General features: G+C 40.3%; 1 protein-coding gene across 1 annotated transcript; it reads right to left on the bottom strand.

Annotated features, from left to right (window-relative positions):
• Positions 1–7,207: 7,207 nt before the first annotated feature.
• Positions 7,208–7,846, bottom strand: LOC102742832 (thymosin beta-4-like). Its single transcript, XM_081828679.1, has one exon. It carries the CDS (start codon positions 7,758–7,760, stop codon positions 7,626–7,628), a length of 135 nt encoding a protein of 44 aa, XP_081684805.1. The 5' UTR covers positions 7,761–7,846; the 3' UTR covers positions 7,208–7,625.
• Positions 7,847–18,251: the final 10,405 nt, after the last annotated feature.

The raw sequence follows: 18,251 nt of genomic DNA on the forward strand, positions 1-18,251 counted from the left end.
AAAAAAAAAAAAAAAAGCAGTAAAATACCACCAAAAATTGCCTAAGGAAGAGGAAAAGGGCTAGAAGCAAATGGCATTGGAAATCCATAAGCTAAATAATTAGCAAATGACTCATTAAATTTCAGCTATTTTCATCCTGACTTTTAATACTGCAGTTTCTAAATGTACTAATTAGTGATGTGCCTTTTGTAATCTTACATTTAGTAATCCCTAAGTGTTTGTATCTTGCACGTTTTTCCCCTATACAGTCAATCCCTTTGTGTGTGAAGCAGGAGAAGGTTTCTTCAAATACAGATTGTCCAAGAGACTCAGAATCGGTTTTTCTGCCTAGTCATTTTGTCTCTGTAAATTTTGGCTTTTTTTTTTTTTATTCGGTTGGGCAAAGATAATAATGTAGAATGGTTTTGAATCTCCCCAAAGAGACAGAGCAACTGCTATAAGAAAGGAATAAAAAACCTAAAACCTAAAATTCCAACAACCAGATCTTATGTGCAACATGATATAACAAAATCAGAAATACCCAGAACCATTATCAGGTCTTCTTGCCTAAGATAGAATCTGAATCTAATCCAGCCTCTAGAACTAATAGGAAATACAGGGGACCAAGAATGGAGTTTGAAAACCAAACCACCTCAAGAAAGCAATCAGTCAAATCCAGAATGTCAAACGTTCAATTAAAAAAAAAAAAATGACCTAGTTTCTCTACCAAATCAATGGCATAAAAAAACAAGGGCCTGGGGCACCTGGGTGGCTCAGTCGGTTAAGCCGCTGCCTTCGGCTCAGGTCATGATGCCAGGGTCCTGGGATCAAGCCCCACATCGGGCTCCCTGCTCAGCGGGGAGCCTGCTTCTCCCTCTGCCTCTGCCTGCCTCTCTGCCTACTTGTTCTCTCTCTGTCAAATAAATAAATAAAATCTTTAAAAAAAAAAAAAAGGGCCTGATTAAAGAATAAAAGAGATTTAAAAATCATGATCATGGGGCACCTGGGTGGCTCAATCAGTTGGGCGTCCGACTCTTGATTTCAGCTTGGGTCATGATCTCAGGGTTGTGAGATGGAGCCCCGTGTCAGGCTCCACACTCAGAGGGGAGGCTGCTTGGGATTCTCTTTCTCTCTCTGCCCCTCCCCCTGTATGTGCTCTCTCTCTCTCTCTCAAATAAATAAATAAATTTTAAAAAAGAAAGGAAAGAAGGAAGGAAGGAGGGAGGGAGGGAGATAGAAAAGATTCATAATCATGAAATGCAATGTGTGGGACTTTGTGTCCTGTTTTGACCAAACCACCTGTGAAAAGAACCCTTGAGACAATCAGGAAAATCAGATATAGACTAAATATTAGATACTATAAATGAATTATTCTTTATTTTCTTAGATGTGATAATGACATGACAGTTATATATAAAACAAAAATTTCATCAGAGATACATACTGAAGAATTTTATAATCCTGCCCCCAAAAATGGAAGGAGTAATAGGTGGAAAAATGACTGATAACTTTTGAAACTGGGGGATGATACAGGGAGGTTTATTATCCTATACTTCTGTTATTGTCTATGTTTGGAAAGTTCCTTAATTTGATGTTGAGTTAACCTTTTATTAAAATCTTTCTCTTGGTTTTGCTAATGGGAGAGTGATAAATATATGTGAGTCTGGACCTGGTTACATCTTGAGTATCTTTAGAAACAAGCTTCTAGGCTCAAAAGTCTTTTGTTATAATATTTTTGGCCAGTATTTACTAGTCACATTCAAGGCATAGGACTGGACCACAGAGTGATCAGTGAGGGTCTCTGTGGGAGGAGTCCACAGCCACTCCAGACAGTTGGCCATCTGCATCCCAGGTGCCCACTCTCCAAATATCTCTGCACCCCAATGATTATCTCCAGCGACCAGCTTTAGCTGCCTCCACCTTGGCATGTCCATGGTGACGTCTACCCGTGAGTCTGTAGGGACTAACTAGCTGAATGCTTTTATCCTTTTTGTAAGCCTTACTGAAGCCATGATATTTTGGCCTCTTCCCATCCCCTACCTTACCCCATCGCACTATCTCCCACCACCCCACCCCCCGCAGGCACACACTCACACAAGCACATGTGCACACACCCACCCAAGAAGCATTGCAGGGATAAGATCCAGCAAGCCAAGACCAGTGAGAGTAGATAGAGAGCAGCCATTCAGCCTGCTGTTAGTCTATATCTTAGTCTGGCATGTCTCCAGCACTTGTATCTGGACCACTATGGCACATGATTCAGTTTTAGAGAATGTAACTATGATGTCTATTTAATTTATCATAAATTGGAAAATATAACTAGCACATCAGTCTCATGGACATTACTTCTGTCGATGAAGCTGTTTTTTTTTTTTAAATGAGTCAATTAAAAATATTAAGTGAATAGAAGTATAGATATTTTGAGAATATGACAAAATTCATGAAAGTGTTTCATATATGACTAAGAGTTTTGAAATTCTGTCTTCATCTATAGAAGGAGAAAGAGGCCTTATACCTCACACACTGCAAGCCCAGTTGAGCAGGAGCTTAGCTAGAAATGCAAGATAGTGAAGTAGATAAAGAAATCCTTTGATAATTACAAGTTCTATTTCTAGTGCCACCATGATGGAGGGACCTTGGGCGGTTTGTTAGTTAACCTCTTCAACCCTCAGTTTCTTTATCTGTATATTGGGAATAAGAATGAAGTATTATGAGGATTAAGTAAAATATTCATCCAAAACACCTAACATAGCCTCTGATACAAAGTTAATGTCGGTGCATGTTGGGACCATGACAAATGATACCAAGTTTGTATTTTTCTGGATGTTCTTTTATCTCATTTCCTTTTAGAACGTTTGGAATAATAGGCAGCCGATTTGAAATTTTTCCATTAAGAAATATAACTAACAATGTTCAATATCATTGTCACTAACTGTGAGGTTATTTTCAATATGAGTTTTTTTCAAGATTTTATTTATTCATTTGACAGAGAGAGAGACAGGGTGAGAGGAAACACAAGCAGGGGGAATGGGAGAGGGAGAAGCAGGCTTCCTGCGGAGCAGGGAGCCCAGTGTGGGGCTCGATCCCAGGACCCTGGGATCATGACCTGAGCCAAAGGCAGACACTTAACGACTGAGCCACCCAGGCACCCCTTCAGTATGAATTTTTTGACAAGTGAAGTGATTCTTATCCTACCGATAATAAGTTTTATCACTATTATCTCTTCTGTAATCATTCATTTTTCATATAATTGAAAAATTAATTATTTTTTAAAAATATGTATTTAAAAAAAACAATTATAATTGGCCCTTACAAAAGGTATCACTTCAGTAACCTTTAAAGAATATTTAGAAGTTATAAAATCTGAATATTCTATTTTAAAAAAAAAGATAATGGATAAACATATTTGAGTTGAAAGGAATTTTGTTGGTCTTGGAAATCATAAAATCATCCATTTTAGAATAAAAATCACCAAGAGAAAACAATTATTCTCAAAATTACCATGTGAAATCATTGTAATTCTTTATCATACATAATTATTTTGTGTAATATTTACCTTCTAAAGATTTTCTGCTAGTATTAGATACATAACTTATATAGGTAATGGGCAAAGTAATTTTTAAAAAAAGAGTATACCAACAGAAATGAAAGTGGGTTAAGTGTCTGCCTTCAGCTCAGGTCATGATTCCAGGGTCCTGGGATTGAACCCCACTTCAGGCTCCCTGCTCAGGGGGGCAGTCTGCTTCTCCCTCTGCCCCTCCCCCACTCATGCTCGCTCGCTCTCTCTCTCGCTCTCAAATAAATTAATAAAATCTTTTTCTAAATAAATAAATACCGCACCACCCAGCTGTTCCGAGGAATTCCACCTCACTGCCAACCTGCTGCTCTAAAGACCCAGCCCTGCATTCACTGAGGCCACACTCCCCTTGGCCTGCACTCAGCCAATGGCAAAGAATGGCTGGGGCACTAGTGTTGCCCATTCCTGCAGACGTGGGATTCCTCTACCAGGCAGCTTTGGCTCCAGGACTCCTCATCAGACTGACCAAAACTTTCTGACAACTGTGCTGCTTTAGTCTGAAATTCTTCGTCCCCAGTCGTCCTTCCTCCTTCCGCTCCTGGCACTCCAGTGAGACCTGCATCATGGTCTGACGGCTCTTTCTGCTTCCTACATCCCCCTCTTTAGCTTTCACTGACACTTCCACCAATAAATCTCCGACACACCTCATCCCATCTTGGTGCCTGCTTCTTAGTGGATGAAGACAAACTCAGGTAACGTGAATTTGACAGCTAGAAACACTTTTAAGAGCATAGCTGAGGTGTTAGTAGAAACTCTCGGGAAGGTGCAGCATAGCCAGCCTAAGGGAGCCACAAGGAATTCGTGTGTGCTTATTTTGCGCAATACAGGAGGACTTCTTTGAAAGACCCATCATGTGTGCACATTTCAGTGGAACAGTGAGAAGCCATCTGCAACTTAGGAAAGGTGTGACGTGCTTGCAGTGAGGCAGAGACCGGCATCAAGGGCTGCCTGAAAAAGAGGACTACACGTATCAGCTAGATGGAGAAAGAAGGGAGCAAGACACAGAAAAAGTAAAAACTAATTGAGGATTCCCGTTTTGGTAAGTCAAAGAGATAACAGCAGTGCCCACTAGAGGAAGAGAAAGAAAAGAGCTTTATCTAATTCACTTGAGAAAAGGGTGGGGGGAAGGGAAGCGATGATTCACTGAACCATTACCACCAGATTCCCCCCAAGCAGGAATGTGTCATTGTTTGGGAGAAGAAATCAATGAGGTCACTTCATAGAAGCAAGGCCATTAAGGCTTAGATGACAAACATGTACCAAAACATTCCAGAAGGGAGAAGCTGGATTGCATGGACAGAGGATGGGATGTTATTGCTCCTGAGAGCAACAAGGAGAGAGACGAGTGAAGAGCCAAAGAGAATTTCTTCTCTCCAGAAATTCGCTAATGTCTGACTAAGCTACACATGCTTTTAGGAAGTTGTTTTTGTTTGTTGTTTGTTTGCTTTAAGAAAAGTCAAAGCTGAGATCCCCATCTGGGTCCACATGGCAGAAGCCTGGGAAGTAGATGTGAGCTGACTGCAGTAAGTCCTTCAGGAATTCTCAGAATTCTTGAGAAGGCTTAGGATTCCCATAGCCATGAACTTAAGAGTCGATGGTATTGAGCTCATTTGATCCGGCTCATAAGAGACAAGAAGGCCGTATTTGATGTCTGGGTTGCATTGACCATCATGCAATAGAACTATAGGATTCTTGAATTCATCTCATACAACACCTTCAGTTTTTATAGTTAAGGAACTGCGGCATAGAAAGAACCTTAGTTCCTTTAGAAGCAGATCCTGACAGGATTTGAGTGCAAAAAGTTAATGTGGGGGGTGGGAAAAGGTGACCGGGAGGGAAGAAAATCATTAAAGAGTATATTTTTCAAGCAAGTTTCCGCTGTGTGCAAGTAGAATTAATACTGCTGAGGATCTCTGGAGCCAGCACTGCAGAGTTATCCTGCCCAAGGATGAGAGCCCTGGATATTGAGCTCCCGTCAATCACTACCTGAGTGGGGAGTGGTAATTCTCTGGAACATCTGGCCTATCCTCTGCTGGGGCAGAACTGGCTCCAGAGGTGAGAGAAGGCTCTCGGGCATTGAGGCAGGTTCTGACAATCCGCAGCGTAGCTCAGCATGCACTGCAATACTACATGCTGGGGGCACTGGCGGGACAATGACAGCATCTGCCACGTGAAGGTAAAGAGACTTGCCGGGAAGCTCACAGAGGAGTCACAGAGACGGGGAGAGACACCAACCTTGGGGCTGGAGGTGGAGGGTGGTAGGATCTGACTGAGAGTTAGGCAGACCTGGGTTTGAATCGCAGCCCTGTTCCCTAGATTCTGTGCAATCTGGAAACCTGCTTAGCCATTCTGAGCTTCGACTGTCTCGTCTGAAAACTGGGGATAACTAGCTTGTAGGGTTGGTGAAAACTGAATAAAGAAATTTTGTGAAGGAAATGGCAAACTGCCTAGAACAGAGAAGACACACAAATGTGACTAATACTAATAGCAACCATTACTTTATTAAATAGGATGAATCTGACAGGGGCACAAACAAGAAAAAAGGAAAAAGCTTTCTTCTTTCCCTCCTACCACTGCCTTCAGCCATGCTGTGGGGAAACTCCCCCTGCTCAGCCCTGGACCTTTGCTCTCCAGACAATTTCAGTTATTAACTTTTTTCACTGATTCTAGGATAGTGTGGTGTGAAATCAAGATATATCTTATAATCTACTGAGTCTTAAGACTGGGTGGAGTACTGAAAACTGGATTTCTTTTGGTAATGAAGACTCATTTTTCATATATTTAAATCTAGTCCAAAGACAATATAAGGTTGATAGATGTTGAAGCTAGGGGAGAGGTACATAGGATTTATTGTATTATTCTCTGTACTTTTGTGTATGTTTAAAAACTTCCATAACACAAAAATTTATTAAAGTTTATTCTAGCCCCATTAAAACTTTGACTTCATACCCAACACTTCTTAAAAATTAAACATCAGAGAAGTTAGACACAGATTTTCATAAGTTTATTTTTTAAAGGACGATGAAACTGAAAGGAACTGTACTATTTTCTTCCTTCTTTGTTAGTTTGGGTTTTTGCTTTTTGTTTAGAGAAGGAGAGAGAGAAGGGGGGAGGGGCAGAGGGAGAGAGAGAATCTTAAGCAGGCTCCACATCCAGCAGGGAGCCCAACTCAGGGCTCGATCTTACAACCTGAGATCCTGACCTGAGCCGAAATCAAGAGTTGGATGCTTAACTGACAGAGCCACTCAGGTGCCCCTGATTTTTGTTAGTTTTGATAACAACCTAGCCTTACATACAGGGATGTAAGCATGAATGAGCACAATTTAATCAAATTACATTTGATGACAATTCAGTAAACAAGCATTTAACACAGGATGGGGACAAAGAAAGAAGAGGTACCTTTTTTTTGGTTCACAGAGCCCTGCTTAAGGATATATTTCTATAACGACTTACCATTAAGAGAGACAATGTGGGGGGAGATGAACTTAAAATCAAAATTATTGTCCCATATGCTTTGAAAAGTAACTTTAGAGCCAGATCTACTTCCTTTTCTCAAAACCATCCTTTTCACTATCAGCAGGTAAAATTTGGGCGAATCAAGTTTTAGAATTAAATAGTAATTTTTCTTTTTAATACGAAGTCATAAACAGATTATTTTTTTTTCAGGTTTTAAAACTTTTTATTGCATATTAAAAAAATTGTGCATTCCAATAATTAAAATCATTTGAACAAAAAAAAAAATGGCACTCTGATTAAACTGCATTTTACAGCCTGCAGGACACCCTGGACCAGCTTGGTTTTTACTCTCGATTTCACTGTCGTCCCACCCAGCTTCTTCCTTCACCAACATGCAAGTTCTTTTCCTTCCCTGCCAGCCAGACAGGCAGATGGGAGAGGCAGGCGCCTTTGTTGTCAGTAGTTCTCGATTCTTTGATGTGAAAAGGGGCAGCACAGTCATTTAAACTTGATCCAACCACTTTGCATCTTACAAAGTTAAACAGCTAAAAGAAGTAAAATAAGAAGGCAATGCTTGTGGAATGTACAGTGCATATTGGCGGCGCGCGCCTCATTACGATTCGTCTGCTTGCTTCTCCTGTTCAATCGTTTCTTTTGAAGGCAGTGGATTTTTCTCTTGCGTTTCTGTCTTCTTCAATTTCGACTTATCGAATTTCTCAATCTCAGCCATATCGGGTTTGTCAGACATGGTTGCAGAGGAAGCGGAGCGAGGTGCGCGTGCAAGTGAAGTCCGGTCTGCTCAATGGCCGCCGCCGAATCTCATAAACAGATTATTAACATTGAAGGCTTAGATTCCCTGAAAATCGAGGAGGAAGCTTAAAATATATTTCAGTGGAACATTAGTCCTTTACGGGGTTTGGGAAATACTATAGCCTCTGTTCCTCTTAGGGAATCACAATGTCGTCTGCATGTTAAATGCTTAAGTCCTGCCAAAAGCAATCTGTTTAACATTTATAACCCATGCAACGGCCTGAATATTTGTATCCCCCCAAAATTCATATGTTGAAATCCTAACATGCAATGTGATGGTATCTGCTGGTGGAGCCTTTGGGAAGAGATTAGGTCATGAGGATGGAGCCCCCATGACTGGGATTAGTGCCACAACCCCAGAAGACCATCTCACTCTTTCTGCCTTGTGAGGACACAGCCGGAAGACAGCCAGCCAGCTATGAACAGGAAGCAGGCCCTAGCCAGCACTGAATCTGCTGGCTCCTTGATTTTGGATTTCCAGCCTTCAGAACTGAGAAATAAATGCTTGCTGTGTAAGGCACCCAGTCTGTTAGGATAATCTGAACAGACCAAAACAACCCAGCATTTTCCAAACATTCCTGACCACAGATCTCTTCTGCATCAAGCACCTGTTTTTGGAATACACATTCTGAGAAATGTTCTAGCTTGTGAACTCTTACAGTAAAGATAAGTGTGTTCTTTTTTGTATCTGGTTAAATACATTCTCAGTAAATATTTTTTGAAGGGATCAACCCTCATTAGGCCACAATTACCTAATGCACAATCTTATTGTGCCTTAAAGAAAGATGCCAAACCAATCATTTCCTTTAGGTCCTGTTTCTTTTTTTTTGTTAAGATTTTATTTATTTATTTGACAGAGAGACAGAGAGAGCACAAGGGAGAGGGTGAAGTAGGCTCCCCGCTGAGCAGAGAGCCTGATGCAGGACTCGATTCCAGGACCCTGGGATCATGACCTGAGCTGAAGGCAGACACTTACCCGACTGAGTCACCCAGGTGACCCTTAGGTCCTGTTTCCATGTGCAGTGGTGGATAAGCCTTCAGCCTCCTTTGGTGAATCTACCAGGCAGTTTCCCTCCTCTGTCCTTTTCTGGGTGAGTAAGTTAGGAGGTCCAGCAGCCTGGATATACTCAAGTGCTTAGCAGATACTTCTCTGGCTTAGCCAATTCTGTTTTTACTACAGTCTTGACCTGAAGTACCAGATATACTCCTGGTTATTAAAAAGTAAGTCTAAAAAGCAACAGAGCCATTTCCTTTCTTTAATTAAAAAAAAAAAAGTCTATCATCGTTTCCCCGATTGGCTTCGTCCCTGTATATACCACTCTATGGGCAAGACAGACCCAGAGGGGAAAAGGAGGAAGTGGTAGAATTGGGGGAAACTTCACACTAACAACACTCACTCCTTATTCTTCTCCTTCAAGCCCGGGTAATAGAAAGCTAACTTATGTGTACCCGATATCCACAGTCTACATAATACATAATAAACTAGAAGTGCTTTCAAGAGATCTATGGAGTATATGTACTGCTTTCATTTCTAAGGACGTTACGACAACATTTATTTCTGAATGGTTAAGAAATTTACAAAACAACAGATACCGATATAAGTCCTGAAGAATGACCTGTTGTCAAGATAGCAATTAAGTGCATGAGTATTCTTAAAGCATTTAGCGTTAGCCCATGCTCCTTCACTGACATCTGGTTATATTTACTGAGACTATGTTGTTGCGAACCATCTAGGGAATTCACATTCCCACAGGAAACTGCACTCTTCAGCTGGTTTCATGTGTACATAGTTTGTAAGAAAAGCATCAATTAGTATTGACTTCAGCAGCAAATATCACAGCTATTAGCAATGTGTCGCTTGTGTGACTTTTTTGTTTGTTGCAACCCCAAAACTAAGAATATGGAATTATGTATGTGCTTGTATTATGTGGTATGTTTTATATATAAAACTAGAAAAGCATCAAGGCTTTTTGTATTGACTGTGACCCAACCAGTCTTTTAAAACTTCTGACAGAAGAGCCTTGTCTTCTACTAGAATTATTTCTAAATAAAAATGGGAATTTAAGTTTTTCTCCATCAGTATACTCCTCATAGAAATGTTCCTAGGTTCATGAAGTGGGACAGGGCATATATGAGGATGTTGATCACTCGTTTCTGGTACTGGGGAGTTGAAGGCAAACTGGATGCTCCTCATTTGGAGAAAGAATGTTAAATGTGGTAGATAGACACCATGAATTACCACGCAGTGGTGATAAATACATGAAAATGTACTGTCAAGTGAAAAATGTAAGAAACCGTACAAGACAACACTCCTTATGTAAATTAAAAACACATACATCCAAACAACACTATATATTTCTCAAAGTCCTGTATCTATTCAAAGACATTTTAAAAACACTAAAAGTGACTGTCAGACAGCCAGGGCTTTGGGTCAGCTGGGGGGTCCTTGAGCATCTTTCTCTATTTCTATGTAGTTTCTCTAGTCTTTCCAGTGTGGTGACCTCAGAATAGCTGGACTTCTTACATGGTGTGCTTTCAGAGCTATGTAGTACTAGTTCTCAAATTTTGGCATACAACAGAATCTCAGGAGGGTTTTTTAAAACACAGATGTCTGGGATACACCCCAGAGTTTCTGATTCAGTAGGCTGGGTTGGGGCCCAGGGAATGCTGACATCACTGGTACTAGAACCACACTTTGAGAACCAAGATATTGAGGAAAGCATCTGAAATCTCAGGGAGATGGAACTGTTCAAAGGCTTCAAGCATATGCAGTATTCTTAGCCATCTCCTAGCCATACCCCTCAAGAGGCCTTAAGGTCCTTTTGTCACCAAGGCATTAAGAAATATATTGAGGAGGGGCATCGCCATCCTTCCATAGCTCTCGGGTAGCCGTCCTGAGTAAACCATCGATGGTGGCACAAGATGCTGCAGTGGGATTAGGTTCCCTGACCTCAGTGACCAAAAGTGGAATTCCAGAGTGGTAGACACTGGTGACGCCATCACAAGTATTTGAACGAACACATTAAATTCAGAATTCCGTGTGAGCTCACCATAGCAAAAAATTCAGCCCAATCAAGGCTTCTAGTTCATCCTCCTTGAGGGAACACCACTAGAACTCACTCCCATGCATGCTCCTCACACTCCTGACAATAGCATGTGGTGAGGTACTGTACCTGTTGGGACGGAAACTATGTCCTGTTATTTTTTCTTTACCTGGACCATGTTGTAATATAATTCTTATATGTAAACACAGAGACAAAAAATAGTGAGGGGATGGGTCCTGAGAAGAATCAGTGCCAGTATGTGCAACAGCTCCCTAGGATGCACTCACTGAAAGACTTTAATGCAGACTTAAGCTGATTTCCTGAAGAGCAGGAAAGGACTCCTCTGTCAAGAGAGAGTCTCAAAGATTGGAGGGTTGAAATCTCTCAGCTTCACATGTGTCTGCCCAAATATCTTCATCCACATCCTTCCCACCAGCACCCTTACTTTTGTATGAGAGATCAAGTAGAATGGAACAATTCACTGATGTTACAACTCTGCAGGACTTCCCGTCAGGCCTTGGGGCTCAGGCTTCAGCCATATTTAGCCTGCAATCTACAGGAGAGAAAGGACTCTTTCAAAGTTGCTATGGAGGCTTTTTGATTCTCCAAGCACGTTCTCAGCTGGACATTCATAGCTTTCACTGCTCCTTTTCCTTATATACATCATTGAGGAGAGAAGAAGTCAGCTGATGCTACTATCTTTATTATGGTTATTGATCTTATATGATAACATTGTCTTCATAGTGATTAATTACACATAAGCTAAGATGGAGCAACAGTTATATGGAGCTGAGACCAAAGATCTGGGTGGTCTGGCAGTGGCTACAGATAGCAGCATTGCTATCTAGGAATTGAACCTTGATCTAGCCAGGTGGGGAAGGGAAGCTGGGGAGCCTGGGACTCTGAGATGAGCCCAGTCTATATCATGAGGAGTTGAAATGGTCCCATGTTTGTGACATCATCTGAACATCATTTAAAGCAGAAGAAAATCCTTTCCACAGGAAAGTTTCCACAATCTCCAAATTAGGCCCACAGGATTCCCACCTATTAGGATCAGTCAGTGGGACTGTAATCAAAGATCTTCATATGAGAAAGCAAGCTAGAATGCAAAACCAACAAACAACAGATTTTGAGCCCAAGGATTACAGATATTAGAATTTTATTAAGTCTACAATATGAAGCAGTTACGCAAGGAAGGTCTAAATAATGAAGAATGACTCACAAATATGATTGATCAGTGACTGTTGGAATATATAGAATAAGCAAAAATATGTTTTAAATAACTTATAGAAACTGAAAATATATTTGTTGAAACAATCTCAATTAACTAATAAAGAGCAGATTTTATACAACTGAAAAGAATCTGAGAGCTAGACAGTGGCTAAGACAGATGCAAAGAAATGGTTCCAAATTTATAATAGAAAAACCAGAGAGAAAACATGAACAGGACTATAATGGTTAATTTTTTGTGTCAACTTGGCTGGGCTATGGTACCCAGATATTTGGTCAGACATTATTTTAGATATTTCTGTGAAAGTAGTTTTTAGATGAGATTAACATTTATATCAGTAGACTTTTAATAAAGCAGATTATCGTCCATAATGTGGGTGGGTGTCATCCAAACAGTTGAAGGCCTTGATAGAAAAAGACTGACCTCCCTGGTGAAGAGGGGATTCAGCCAGCAGACTGCCTCTGGACTCCAACTGCAACTCTTCCCTGGGTCTCCAGCCTATTAACCCACCTTACAGATTTTGGACTTGCCAAGCTTTCGCTCTCTCTCTTTCTCTCTCTCTCTCCCTCTCTCTCATCTCTCCATGAGATGAGTGTGTGTGTGTGAGTGTGTGTGTGCGCGCATGTGCGCATGTGCATGCACCTCTTATGGGTTCTGTTTCTCTAGAGAACCTTGACTAATACAAGGACATTAAAGAATTGGGAGAGTGAACTGAGAGAGTTTAATAGATATAAAATGAGAGTCTTAGAAGAAGAGAATAAACCTAATAGAGAAGAAGAAATGTTTAGCAAGTGAATAACTAAAACATTTCCAGAATTGATTAAAAACATGAATCTACAGATTCAAGAACTGCACACAAGCAGTATAAACAAAAAGAAACCCACACCTAGGCACCTGGTAGTAGAATTAAAGAACACCAAAAACAAAGAGACGATCTTAAAAATAAAAAAACAAAAAAGAACACAAAAGAATGGCAATTAGAATGACCCACACTTCTCAATAGCAACAATGGATTCTGAAGACAGTGGAACAATATCATCAAAGTGGTGAGAGAAAATAACCAACCTTGAAATTGGTACCTAGCAAAACTATTTCCTTCAGAATGCAAGTAGGGACACCTGGGTGGCTCAGTCGGTTCAGTGTCCCATTCTCGATTTCGGCTCAGGTCATGATCTCAGGGTTGTGGGATCCAGCCCAGCCCGGAGCTCCATGCTCAGGGTGAGTCTGCTTGTCCCTCTTCCTCCCCCTCCCCCCTACCCCCCTCAAGTAAATAAATAAATAAGAATGGAAGTAAAATAAACACATTTGTGAATAAGCAAAATCTGAGAATTTCCCACTAAGAAATCATCACTAAAGGAGCTACTAGAGGATATAATTTAGGAAGAAGGAAAATGGTCCTAGCAGAGGGGTCTAAGATTCTGGAAAGAATGGTAAATTAAAAACATAAATAAAAATCCAAACAAAAATTTTCTCTATAAAATAATGATGATGATGGGGCGCCTGGGTGGCTCAGATGGTTAAGCATCTGCCTTTGGCTCAGGTCATGATCCCAGGGTCCTGGGATCAAGCCCCACATCTGGCTCCTGGCTTGGTGGGAAGCCTGCTTCTCCCTCTCCCTCTGCCTCTCCCCCTACTCATGCTCTCTCTCTCTCTCTCTGTCTCAAATGAATAAATAAAATCTTAAAATAAAAATAATAATAATGATGATGATGATAGTTTCTAATTTTAAATGCTTTTAAAAAAAAAGAACAGAACTCAAATGCTGGACTATAATAGTACACCAGACAGGGGGGTAATGGGAGTTGGTGTTCTAAGGTCTTTGTGTGTCCACTTAAGGAGGCACATTGTTTTTATCTTGAGAAATAGAAATGGTAATTTTTCAGAGACAACACTAAATGAATGAAAATAGTGTATAAATTCAGAATATGTGGAGGGGGAAGATGGAATAAGGAAAAAGCAAAAATAAATGAATCCTAACAACTAAAATCAATCTCTGTAAAATAAACAAACATAAAACTAGAAGCACAGAAAAAGTGGAACAAAAAGAGATGTCCAAAAGTAAGATGTAAAGATAAATCCAAATATATCAATAATGATAACTAAAAGTGTAAATGGTTTAAACTCAATAGCTGAAAGACCTCTTTCTCTCTGTGCTCTTTATATCACTATAGACTTATGGATTTTATTTATTGAATACATTATAGTTAGTTATACCATCATTCTTTCTGGTGCTCAAATTGTCCCAAATTTGACCCATGGGAGTTTCTTCTGGCTGACTTCTGTAGCTTTTTGACATTATCTAATCAGCCTTTGAGTGTTTGCCTGCTTTCTGTCATAAGAAAAGGGGCAAAGTGAAAAGAAAGTACCTCTTCACAGGAGAATGCAGGTTAATAAATGCAGTTGGATAGAATTGAAAAAATCATCATTTTTTAATTCCCAATGTATTATCTGATCAGGGCAAAAATTATGAGAACCATTACATGAAAGGTTGTCGAGTAAGAATATATTCTCAGAGTGTAAAATTTCATCCCACACATCATTTAATAGCAAATGGGAACATGTGGGTTTATCATGGAGATTTCTAGAAGATAGCAAGAACTAACCTGTCATCAGTTGCCTCCTGATGTGGTCAGATTAGCATACAGTATCACCTATGATGCCAACAATGTTTAATCTGAATCTGATCAAGTGATAAGACACAACTTCTGACCTTCCTCCTGCCAGCCCCCCCACCCCCACCCCACCCCCATCTGCAATGGTTGGTTACTTCCACAGACCAGCTCTCACCTACCTTGCCCTCCAGCAATGGTGAACCACTTCTAGAGACCACACCTAGGATGCCCACACCTTCTGCACTGGCAGGTACTTCTAACAGACTAGCCACACCTTCTCATAAGTTCCTTCACCACTGGAAGGCTTTCAAAGAGGCCCTGCCCTCTTTGAAGAGGTCTGAATCTCAGCCTTAGCAGTTGAGAAGTTGGGGAGCTAAGCACATCTAGACCTCTTACCTTCATCTTTCACTTCTTCTAATAGATAACTACCTTCTACTACTTTATACTTCTTTATATTAAATTTTCCCTATTCAAATAATTGGTGTGATTTCTTTTCCTGACAGTACCCTGACTTATTATACCACATACAAACCTAAGAGCAGTATTCATAATACATGAATGACTCCTACAAATCAATATGGAAAAGACAATAAAACAGAAAAATCAACAAAACATGTACATTGGCTTTTCATAGAAGAATAAAATTAATGGCCAATAAAACATAAAAAATGTTCAGTCTCATTAGCATGCCACTTCACAGTGATGTGGAGAGCTGTCAGATCAATGGAAACATGTATCACTGGTGAGCAGGCAGACCAATTTGGCAATATGTCTAAAAGCTGAACATTGTTATAGCAGGTGACCCAGTATTCTCACTCCCGACTATGTACCTAAGAGAAGCTCTGGGCATATGCCCACCAGGAGACACAAGAATGCTCCTCAGGAGGTAGGGAGGAAAAGGAAAAAAACAAATGTCCACTGAGACAGCAGCAGCATGGATGCATAAATTCACATTCACATAATGGAATCTCACAAAGATGTTAAATGAACTCAGAAAAATACAACACAAATTGATAACTCTTGGAAATATAATACTGAGTAAAGACAACAAGTCCAAGACGTCTTGACCACTTACAATATACTACTATGGGTGTTTTTGAGCTCAAAAACAAGCAAAACTGAACAATGGATTATTAAGCATCCGAGACATATGCATTAAAACTGTATGAAGCACATAATCTACATGTAATTGCATATCAAATAATGTACTTCAGAAAATAATAAAGACAAAAGATGTATAACAACACTCTACACAAGTCTGGGATAAACAGAATAAGTCACATCCACAGTACTCTGCCCAGAAAGGTAAAGAGAGTCAGTGGTAATAAAAGACAGTAGATGGTCTGAGTTGTGGAACTAGAAAGAACTCAATTCTCTTCTACCAAATCCACAAGCAAAAATCTGACATTGATAAGCAATAAGCACATCAGTATTTTATTTTGAGTTAAAGACCAAAAGGAATACAAGAGGAACAGGAGAGAAAAGAGTTAACATAGTTGCATGTGTAGAGTAGGATAGAAGAAACAGGACCAGAGCTTGTTACTTTTTTCCTAGTCCTTCCATGGGTTTTGTTTCTCTTTTTAAAAATAACTTCGTTTATACATGTGCCTTACTAAAAAAAATTTTTAATTATGTGAAAAACTACAGATTATGAGACCATCAAAGAAATGCTTGAGATGAAGAGTAGAAACCCTGTGGGGACAGGGAGTCGGGGTCCTGGAGAGCAGGAGCAAGGGCACTGGGAGACTTGGAATCTAGTCCGGACTCTGCTTCCAAAGAGCTGGGTTATTCTGGTAAATAATTAAACTTTCTGGGGTGCCTGGGTGGCTCAGTTGTTAAGCGTCTGCCTTTGGCTCAGGTCATGATCCCAGGGTTCTGGGATGGAGCCCCTCATCGGGCTCTCTGCTCCGCGGGAAGCCTGCTTCTCCCTCTCCCACTCCCCCTGCTTGTGTTCCCTGTCTTGCTGTGTCTCTCTCTGTCAAATAAATAAATAAAATCTTTAAAAAATAATAATCATAATAACTAAACTTTCTGCTCAGGCCACCTCATCAGTACAATGCTGAGAGTTTGACTAGGGCATCATTACAGTACCTTCCAGTTCTAAAATTCAATTTGTCTACTATTACTCCAGTGTAGTCTTAAACTTCTGGTCATAATGTTATTATAAAAGATAAGAACATTATTAGTGAGCATTCACACGGGCCCATTATCCCTTCACCAACATGTCAGTGAGACTTCCCATGCCTGCTGGCCCTGGGAACATTTGCTGGGACAAAGTCCCTTTACACTGAAATCTCCCAAAAGTAACGGGGACAAGCTCCCCTTGTGTTCTCTGCCATATTGTGGACAAAAAAGTTTGTTCTTGGGAAAGGAAGGAGGGAGGGCTTGGAGAGGCGGAGGGCTTGGAGAGGCAGAGGGCTGCATGTAACTCTACTTCTCTTCAGTCTCCGCAACTTAATAGGAGAACTCTTCTATCTTGTGGGCAGAACAATTTAGTTGCCTGCTCCAGCCCTCTTCTGCTTCACACCTGGATCATATACTTTGAAAATCAAGGCTTAAAAAAAAAATAGCACATCCTATGTGAAGGTTTTCCTTCTTTCTTAAGGTTTTCTTCTTTCTTAAGGTTCTGGAGGATCTGCTTATTCTGCAGTCATTAGCCCCTAAGAGCAATGGTATCAGTGTCGGGGGATAGGGTCTGTCAGCCCAGAGGAGTGAGCACACCCAGACCCCAGGTGAGCCAAAGAGACTGAGGCACAAGTAATCCCACTATTAATTGGCACTTTAACACTACTCTCGGGTTCCAGTTGTGGCCTATCTTTTAGACCTATATTCATATGAATTTTTCTAAAACAAAACAAAAAAGATAATTCTTGCTTCTAGAAGCAAATTGAGGGCTTGAATTTTAAAATTAAAGTTAGTCTCTTATATCAGTATTCCTGGTGAATAGTCTGCCATTACGCCATATACTGTAGTACTTCTTGGTTATGTTTATCACTCTATTCTATGTCCTTAAGGGCCCTGGGTACCAATAAAACAAAATTATACCGCTCAGAATCACTCCTGGCCATTTTAACTCTGCATTCTTGGATATTTTGTTGTTTTGGTCGTTGTTTTCATATTTCTAAACCCATCAGAAGTTGTGATTAAGTGTGCCTGTCTAGCTTCTATTTCTGTTTTTTATAACTGCGTCACCTAGAGTGGTTTTTAGGATCTATTTTTCCCAGTAAAATTTAACTATATGACCTCATGGTTATAGTTTAGAAAAAGCTTATATGAGTGACTAACTTCAACCAAACTGCTCTAGAGTCATAAATCCCTCCAGCCTATGCTTGGGTTCTGAGAGAAAAATTCATGATGAGTTGTTTTTCTTAGCTCATCAGCACCATAGATGATTTTGTCAAGTCTCCTGCCCTTGTAATCACAGGATGATAAGGATCTATTATTTTGAAAGTTAAGCTATAATGGTTTTGATTTCACTTCACTTAACACAACAAGTATTTATCAGATGCTTGCTTTGTGCAGAGGTTTGAGTGAGTACTGTA

This window comes from Leptonychotes weddellii, chromosome 8 (assembly GCF_054177405.1).
Source record: "Leptonychotes weddellii isolate Sample4059 chromosome 8, ASM5417740v2, whole genome shotgun sequence".
Classification (NCBI taxonomy): Eukaryota; Metazoa; Chordata; class Mammalia; order Carnivora; family Phocidae; genus Leptonychotes; species Leptonychotes weddellii.